At 41.7% G+C, this 9,854-nt stretch overlaps 1 protein-coding gene across 1 annotated transcript in view; it reads left to right on the plus strand.

Moving 5' to 3' along the window:
* Positions 1 to 2,856, plus strand: part of slc2a15a (solute carrier family 2 member 15a) — an 11,327-nt gene extending 8,471 nt beyond the window's left edge. Inside the window, exons 9-12 of the mRNA XM_027022974.2 lie at positions 201 to 302; positions 456 to 531; positions 2,144 to 2,271; positions 2,605 to 2,856. Coding sequence (XP_026878775.2) covers positions 201 to 302; positions 456 to 531; positions 2,144 to 2,271; positions 2,605 to 2,856 — 558 coding nt within the window. The remainder of the gene's footprint in view (positions 1 to 200; positions 303 to 455; positions 532 to 2,143; positions 2,272 to 2,604) is intronic.
* Positions 2,857 to 9,854: the final 6,998 nt, after the last annotated feature.

Below are 9,854 nucleotides of genomic sequence, written 5' to 3' on the forward strand. Positions count from 1 at the left end.
TGGGGTTTACCAACAGCCAGAACAGTGAAGATATATGAAGTGCTTGTGGTCTGGTACCAGTGGTGCTGTTTGCAATCCTCTATTTTTGTCAGTACCATAAACTACCATGCTAGTTTCATCAAGATTTTTTGAAACAATGTCAATGAATCAAAATCAAGGAAAACATTGATTTCATTTTATCTGAATTCATTTGTCCTTAGTGTTTTACTATTGAACGGCTTGGAAGAAGGCCATTGATAATTGGAGGTTTTGGGGTTATGGGAATGTGTTGTGCTGGAATAACACTTTCCCTCATACTACAGGTGAGATTTTCTAGAGCTATTAAAATGACTTATCTCTGTATATACAGGATTTGTCATGTGATGTAACAATATGAATCAGTAGCATGACGTGTTTCTGTGTTATGTGTCCTGTGTAAGAGTTCTAGTTGTGCTTTCCTCTCCCCCGTTCCTTAGACACATGTGCACTTCATGAAGTATGTGAGTGTGGCCTGTGTGGTTGGTATCATTGCTGGGTTCTGTATAGGACCAGGTGAGTAGTGCACCTGTATCTTCTACTGTTTTGAAATCGCTATCCATCAAAACCATACTTTCATCATGTCAAATGGTGCTGTCTTGCTGCATATGTTCAGACACGGTCTCTAGAGTATTGTTTAGACTGGATCAACAGATGGCTATCCTTTGACCCCAGATTCTGATGACGATGTCTGGAAATAGGGAAATAGCGACACCTGGAGGCAAACCACATCAAACCACAACGTATAAAACTGCCCATGACGTTCCAAGCATTAAATTATTTACCTTACAGCAAGAAATTAATTAATTATATAGAGAAAGCATTTTAAAAAATTCTTAACATAATTAAGTCAAATGGTTCACATAATGATCAAATGATGTTCCTTAGATCACATTACGCATAACCCTTTTTCCTTGTTATTTCATTATCATGAAATAATAGCAAAGTAACATCGAAACAATGCAAGTATATATATAGTACTGACCACTTTAAAATAACACTTACTTTGTACTTAAAAAGCACACAAATATACACCTAACTGTGCACAATTCACCATTGTTCCTCTACTATTCACCACTGGTCAGTTTCTGTCCACAGGACCACTGATGACCTACCTGGTTTGGTTGATAGACCATTCTCACTACACCATTGTAATAGCTCACTTTTGAGTGTTAAGCAATTTGTGAGTCCCTCATCCAAAAATATCCAGCCAATGACAGTCCAGTCACGAGAAAATGATCACTAATGAAGGGCTAAAGGACAACTAACACAAACTGTGAATACCAACAGTAGTCTAGCAGCATACTTACAAGCTATATAGTGGTGTATGAATGTGCAAGTCTAACATCCTATTGTCTACACTTTTTACAACTGTGACACAATTGAACTGCATGACATTAGTCACAAACCTGGGAAAAGAGAAGATGTAAATATAGTTCATAACTTTGTAAGTGCATAAGTTGCTTTTTAGTGATATATCAATATCAAGCACCACGTTTATGCATACCACAAGACCAGAGCAGAGGAGCACTGCCGGAATGATGAATGAGACCACATGTGCTTTACTCCGCTGATGTATTATCCAACCCCACTCCAAAATCTATAATTCATTCTCAGGCCGCAGTCTCAATCGCTGTAATTACGTCTTTAATTAGGATTTTTTATGGCTCATTGTTCATAAACAATGATGAATATGGCTTTTTAAGACAAAAATCCTGCATGAACAATGAATTACAACCAGAGCTGCATATCAGTTTAACTGCAGCATGCCTTCTACTGCAATTATCATGCACAAATAATGAAGCTGCCGCTTGGCTTGTTCCTGAATTCATTAGACTTGAAATAACACCTTGCGCCTGCTTATTTTTCACTTGTAACCAAAAGGGATTAGAAGTTAAGCACTGGAACAATCCCCACTTCCTGCATATTGAGATAACGAGCACCTCGTAAAGCTAGTTTATTGTCCTACTCCCACCATGAACTGTTGCATTATGGAAAAGCAGTGCCCTTATGCATATATATATATTTATACATACACACACACACAATGTTGAGAACATTTGACTTATTAAAACATGAATGAGAAATCAAATGTGATATTGAATGTGGTTTTGGTTGTGTTTTTAAGCGGGAGTTCCTTTCCTGATCACGGCTGAGCTCTTTAAGCAATCGCATCGTCCTGCCGCATACACTGTGGGAGGCTCTCTCAACTGGATGGCCAACTTCACCATTGGCTTTATCTTCCCTTTTTTGCAGGTGTAGTTGCCCCTTTTATCTTCACCATTCATTAAAAAAGCGCTCCAACCAAAATCCACTACATAGTGATTCTTTGCCCTGAAGACAGTTTGGAGGAATTTAACCAATATTCATTAGGCCCTTTAGAGCTGGACCACGGCAAATTAGCAGCAGTGAATGCTGCCAAAAGTCAGTAAGGCAGACTAAACCTCAGTGTATTTGACTGCCAAACGTACTGTATGAGGCATAAGGTGGCAATGAGAGATCCACCTTACTCCCAGAGATCATGGACCATTCGTTCTCCTCTCATTCCTTTAGCCAAACGCTGAAATAACTTGTCCTCTTCTGTCACAGATGTCTGCAGGATCCTACTGCTACCTGGTGTTCTGCAGTGTGTGCTTGGCTGTAGCTGTGTACGTGTTCTTTATCATTCCTGAGACGAAGAACAAGACGTTCATGGAGATCAGTCAGATGTTTGCTACTAAAGAGGCACTGGTAGAGAGCCAGGCCCTGAACCACATGGATCAACTCCACCTGAAGAGGATCAATGGATATGGAGCACTCGAAAATAGCTCATTCGAGTCTGACTGCTCCTCCTGTCCCTGAACCCAGGAACCCGCTTATTCCTGTATTTCCTCCCATCATTTCTTTATACAAAATTAGTTTATTTCCTGTATCAGAACAATACTGATGCTCACATGGGTAGGACAATTACTGGAATCTTTTTTGAGTCTTATTTAATGAAGTATTAATAAGTCTTATTTAATAAAGAATAAAGTATTGCTTAATTCAGGTAAAATTAAATTTCAATACACTGTATTATTTGTATTGTATGACAATGTGCACAGGTGCTGTGATATTAGGATTCTCCTTTACTGATTTTACTCTGATTTCCAATTGAAAGTCTTTGTACATATGTGATGATTTATCTTAGTGGTTGTGCACCACTGAGATGCAGTGGATTCTGCTTCTGGTTTATTACATCATTTTCATTTCAAAATTATCTAATGTTGAACATAAGGTTGGCTATAGTTGTTATGTATGAAGATCGGTGTTAAAAAAAAACCCAGAGTTTATTTTCTAATATAACTGTATTTAACCTAATGTGCATTGAGATTCCTTTTAAGAATATTCATGGTTTTTATTACAAATAAAAGAGTTTTAAATGGATCTGTGGTAGTCCAATTATTGGAAGCATCAGGGGGCAGGGTGATAAAAGCTTACCAAGCAGGATCTGAGTAGAGATGTGGCAGTTTCTGCCAAACAGCTCCAGTGCCAACTCAGAGCAGCTTCATTAACTCACTGAGGAAGCGGACTTGATGCTTAATTAAAGAAAAGGGTTATCTTTCCACTCTTGCTCTATGGGTACTGAGCTCAGCTTGGTTATCAATCATCTACAGCCAGACAGCCTCTAAAAGAATTTTTTTCCACATGGTCTTATTCTTATCCACTTTGAGGCACAACCAGTAGTTACCATATTTTCTCTCACCCCAGTAAACATATGATTCTGTAAATAAATTTAAACTTAAATCTAACCGAATCGGATTAAGTTTCAATTCAATTAATCGAAACAGCAGAAATTCCATGTTAATTCCAGATCAGTTTGATTCTATATCTTTGTGGTGTGCATCTTTTCTAGAAACACAGTGTTCAGAATCAGCCATGAACCGTGTCTGTGGCAGTATCGTAACTAAAAGAAGACTGGTCTATCAGGTGTAGAGAGCCGCGGATGGTGAACGCGCTGCTAGCTTTGCTAGCCCCTAGGCAGTGCACTCCATCTGTGTGAGGCTCTGTAGCTCCCCAGAAGATGCCCGCATAGATAAATGATATAAAACACCCACGTCTCCTGGTGCAACAAGAGAAATGGCGAGCTAAATCGTGTCTGGCTTTCTGTTTCTGAGTCCTCATCCACTGGGCTCAAGGTGACTGGTTAAATGTTATCTCGCTGGGCCTCCACTGCACAGCTTGTACTCTCTGAGTTCATTATCAGAGCTAACCACACAGGACCACACGTTCCAGCCATTGTGACTTTGGACGAATAAACCAAAAAGAAGCAGCGGAAGGCATTTTGATATTTTAGATGTTGAAAAATGTGCATGTAAGCCTGTAGTATATTAATTCCACCCATGTTTTCTTCTGCTGCTGCTGAACACAGGGAATTTAATTATTCTTACGTTCACACCTACCTCCCTTGCACAGCACTAAACAGAGAAGCTAATATTTCACTCTGAATTGACTCCCCTGATGGAATGACTGTCGTCCTGTAGGTCAGCAGGAGGAGATGATGTTGGTCTAATTAGCAGCAGAGGAATCTACCGTCTCCTCAGCACCTGTCACTGCAGGCTCAACCCTGCCCCCTTGTGGCTGGAGAGTGAAAAGACGCTTAGGTACTGTACTGTGCACTGCTTCAGTGATTAGGTGTTCTTTGCTTTCTTACGGAGAAGTTTCAATACTTCTTACATATTCTGAGGATCAACCTACAATCTGTGTATATAATATAGCCCAGAATCTGCTCTTGCACGTATTAAAGTTTGGATCCAAAAATGACAAATTAAACATATGGACAACAGAATGGAAATAAGTACGACAATGTTGCCACCTCATGAAGAGCACAAACAGACACAGTACCCTCACAAAGAAGACCCGCTGCGCCCCCTAACATTTTAATTAATGACAACAGATTTTCTCCTCATAAGTGCTTTAATGTGGCTTATTGCTGTAGCAGTCCCCTTGGCCGTGGAAATATTATGTTGACGGATGTGCTGTGTCGCTGGCACTCCCTGGATGGAGGCAGCTGTCAGGCTTGGGATGATAACATTAACGCAGGGGGAAAGTGATGACAAATGCCTGTTATCAGCGAACGAGGCCGGTGACAAATCGAATCGCGGCTCCCAAGAACCCCCATTACACCGTAATAAAAAAAGATTGATGGTCCTCTCTGTCAGGACCTCTGTTAATGCGATTTCGACTGGTCTCTCCGGCTTCCAATTAAGATGGGGAGAAGAGGGGGATAGAGAGAGAGAGAGAGAGAGAGAGAGAAGGAGAAAGTGCCTTTGGCTCTACTGATCCAATTAGTAGGGTTTGTGTAGCTTCTCTCGCTCATTCTCTCTCTCTCTCTCTCTCTCTCTCCATCTCTCTCCCTCTGTCTCCTACTTTCACTCCCTCTCCCTCTCTCTCCCTCTCTTTCCGTCTCTCTCTCCTTCTCTCTGTCTCCTTCTCTCTCCCTCTCTCTCTCACTCTCTCCCTCTCTCTCTCCTGCTCTCCCTCTCTCTCTCTCCCTCTCTTTCTCTCCCTCTCCCCCTCTCTCTCTTTCCGTCTCTCTCTCCCTCTCTCTGTCTCTGTCTCTCTCTCCCTCGCTCTCATTCGACTCTCTCCCTCTCCCTCTCTCTCTCTCCCTCTCTCTCTCCTGCTCTCCCTCTCTCTCTCTCTCTCTCTCTCTTTCTCTCCCTCGCCCCCTCTCTCTCTTTCCGTCTCTCTCTCCCTCTCTCTGTCTCCTTCTCTCTCCCTCTCTCTCTCTCTCCCTCTCTCTCTCCTGCTCTCCCTCTCTCTCTCTCTCCCTCTCTTTCTCTCCCTCTCCCCCTCTCTCTCTTTCCGTCTCTCTCTCCCTCTCTCTGTCTCCCTCTCTTTCTCTCCCTCATCCTCTCTCTCCTTCTCCCCGTCTCACCCCTCCCTGTCTCTTGCTGTGGCTCACACTGGAGCGCATCTTTGTGCATTCCGTTATTTCAGGATTTATGGTGGGGATGCAGCCTGTGCTGGCCGTGATGGCAAAGGCACCGTCTCTGCGCCAGCTCACACGTACAGACGGGCACAGATGGGAGCAGAGACAAACCCAGCCAGTGATGAAACATCCTGACAAACAGTGGGACAGACAGAGAGACAAATAGCTCCATGTGAACCACTTGCCATGCAATTAAGTAAATAAGGATTGACTGTGTGTCAGTGGTGCACTTGGAGTATTCCATCCTTCACTGACGTCTGTGTGTCACCCATTGATTTCATTATCAGTGAATGCTTGTTATGCTCCTTAAGGACTTTTCGAGGATTAAATGTTAAATGACTTGACAATGTCTAGACAAAGAGGTCTGTCTGTTTTGATAACACAGTGCCTGTTAGTATCAGCTTGAGGTTAGGCCATTACTATCCTTGACATCCTAGTACCACCTGGATCTCCTGCATCAACGGGATTGCAAGAGTATTATTCCCATTCAAATTACCGTGGGCCCCAATTCAAACTGAATACCTTAGAGCTTACTAGAATGCAGAGTCAGAGTCAAACATTTTTTAAAAAAGCTTTGCTGATTAGACAGGAATACCTGAGGGATGTGACTGCTAAACTCTTAGAATATTAGACCCATGCTTCAATTGTCTTTCAATACTGTATCAATCAGGTTACAGACCACTCAGTTCAAGAGTGAAATTGCTGCAGACTCAGATATCTTTGTAAAACTCAAACAGCTGGAATTTAATTTACAGTAACTGGTAACTGCACTGCGCAACACATGTTGACAATGCCCAGCTCTCTATGCATTTCATTTGCCTCTTTAAATTGTTGTCCACTTGATTATATTTCATTTTTTTTATTTTTACTGATAACTGGATACTGACAACAAGAAAGCATAGAGCACAGCCCTCACAGAGCAGCAGACTAGACGCTCTGCGGACTGACCTCTGAAGGAGACTCCATCTATGAGGTCATCTTCCAGAAAGCCTCGAGGGGCTCCTCGCCACACTGAGGATCTGCAGGATGATATGAGAGTTTTTATTGCACCGAGCTGGTAGTTTCTATCTGAGAGTAATGGCTGAGGGAGGGGGGGATGTTTTGGTATTGTGACAGTCTTCACACATTATGTGAAGATGAAAAAGGCCACCAGACATCTTCTATTTTTCCTCAGCCTCTTTAAAGTATATGCATGAGCAAGGAACAGTTAGAGAACTTTTGGTGTATTCGTCTTTGTGTTCACAGATCTCACTGTTCTGGCCTAATGAAAACAAATAGATGTGTTTTGCATTTTTATACACAGCAAATGAGAGGATTTCAGTACCAGAAAACCACCTGCTGGGTGATCTGGCTAAAGATTAACAGATTAGTTCAAGTACAAGATTAACAGATTAGTTCAAGTACAAGATTAACAGATTAGTTCAAGTTCAAGATTAGCAATCTGTAATTGGACAATGGGATAGTTGCCAAGGATCCTGCCCTTGTGCATCTATTTGAACATTAACCATGTTGATATCCAAAATGATATTTGTTGGGTAACTGCACTGTCACATGGCCAAACATCTACTGTAGTACATGTCCTAACAAAATGCTTTAATGCTTTGTTGGACATAAAAAATATTTTGATAGATTTTAGGTAAAGGTATTACCTTACTAATATTGAATACAGAAGATGTGTAATTTAAAATAAAAACCTTAAAATGAATTGTTGCACAGTATTATATTAGGCTGTAATAAAACAAGCCAATGGTTTTGCATATAACAATGGAACCTATCCTCCTGAAGTGTGCATGAGTTGTCTGTATGTGGGTGTCTTTTATGCTCAAACATCTATAAAGCATAGCACACTCGGCCCACACTAAGCAATAAGAATGAATTTTGCTTCGCAGTGAGTGCTTGTTTGATGAATCTAGCCTGTTGAGTTTATGAAGATCAAATAAGCTCATTGTGTGGCTTGGCTTTCATCAGAGTAGGCCTGCTCAGTGCGGGGCCATGAATCCAGGGCTAGGGAGGCGGGTGATGGATGGCCGGAGGCTGGCCCCCATCACACCCCATCCGGCAGGGGCTCCCGACAGCCAGGCCGAGGTTAGAAAGACAGAGGAGGAAGATCAATTCTTTGAGCAAGGGGAGAAATTAGGCATGAAATTAAAGCTAGCTATCGCTGACCGCTGCCTGATCCCCGCTGCAGTTAAGCTTTTACTCCGACAGTCCTGCGCAATAGCTCACAAAGTGCCGAGCCAATCATCACCATTCTTCAGATCCAGGACTAGAGGGAGTGGACAGGGACCCAGACAAAGGCAACATGCTAGCCCTGTGCTAAGATGGCCACCAGTTTCAGCACCGATGACCCACCATTACTTATACTGCTTGAGACCAAGTGCAAGGCCAGTCCAATCTGGCCCTACCATAAATCAGAGCACTAGTGGAAAAGCCAAGGGTACAGGCCCTGACAGCCATCACTGAGGAGCGGGTATTTATAGATGAGAAGCAGGGAGGGATGAGCGTGCGTCCGCGTGTGTGTGTGTGTGTGTGTGTGTATGTGTGTGTGTGTGTGTGTGTGTGTGTTTGTGTGTGAGTGTGTGTATGTGTGTGTGTGTATATGTGTGTGTGTGTGTGAGTGTGTGTGTGTGTGTGTGCGTGTGCGTGCGTGCGAGTGAAAGTGAGGATGAATCTGTGATAGTTTGAATTTCTCTGGAATGAAGGGAATTGTTATTAATAATATTATTGCAGCAGAACAAAAGTAAAATATGGAATATGCAGATGTGAAATTGATGATAATGAATTGCTAGTGTCATGCATTCCGTGTTGTTTAAGCACAATTATTATGATCTCTTTTATAATGTAGGCATGTAAGGACTATGGCACACTACTACTATGTGAAAGAGCTCACAAAGCCTGTGTGGTGTGCCACCTAGAGTCTGTTTATATCAGCAATATATAAGGACAGCTACTGTTCCTGCCTTAGGGGGGAAGCTACTCCTACAACCAAAAGGCTTAAACAGAGTAGTATCCCTCTTATACATTTGATTGCTTATATAGTAATAAACAAGCGAAATTGAATATTTAGAAAATGTCACTTGTTCCCATTACATTTACATTTACATTTATGGCATTTAGTAGACGCTCTTATCCAGAGCGACTTACATGACAGTATCCACCCATGATCAAGTAACACGGTACAATATGAGCTTTCAATACAATACAATTTAGTACAATAACTGTGAATATTGTGACTATATTTATTAAATTGCTGAACGTCAGCTTTAGTTAATGGACATATATGAAATTCGTAGGAATTATAGCCATTTCTATTCCTTTAGGTCACCATACGTAATTAGGCAAATTAAAGGCAAGGCAAGGCAGGGCAAGGCAAGTTTATCTGTGTAGCAGTTTTCATACACAGCGGCAATTCAAAGTGCTTTTCAAAGTGCATTTCAAAAAGCTTGGTTGTTTCTTTCTTAACAGTAACACTCTTTTACTGTTTACTCTTAACTCAACTTGAGGACCAAAGAAGAGTGTGACTGCCAGTGAAGCAGTGAAGCAGTGAGACTGAACCATGTGAGCACATCAATGAGAGACACAGGCAAGCCTTAGGAGTGTCCAAACTAGCTGAACAGTATCCATTCACATGACATTATGTCAGTGCAAAACTGACATAAGTGTAAAAGAAAACATTAGGTGCTGGAGAAAACCAGCTGAAAGACCTCCAGACAGGACAGAGGTATGAAGTACATGGTATGTGTACAAACAGAAAAAAAGCTGGGCCAGTACTTCAGTCAGGAGGAAACTGTTGAATAGTTTAAGGGTACTGTCAAGAATGTTGGCACTACTATAAGAATTCATCAGCAGAACCTTTAAGTTTGCTACAAAATGAGCATAAAAGGAT

The sequence above is a fragment of the Electrophorus electricus genome, chromosome 11 (assembly GCF_013358815.1).
Source record: "Electrophorus electricus isolate fEleEle1 chromosome 11, fEleEle1.pri, whole genome shotgun sequence".
Taxonomy (NCBI): Eukaryota; Metazoa; Chordata; class Actinopteri; order Gymnotiformes; family Gymnotidae; genus Electrophorus; species Electrophorus electricus.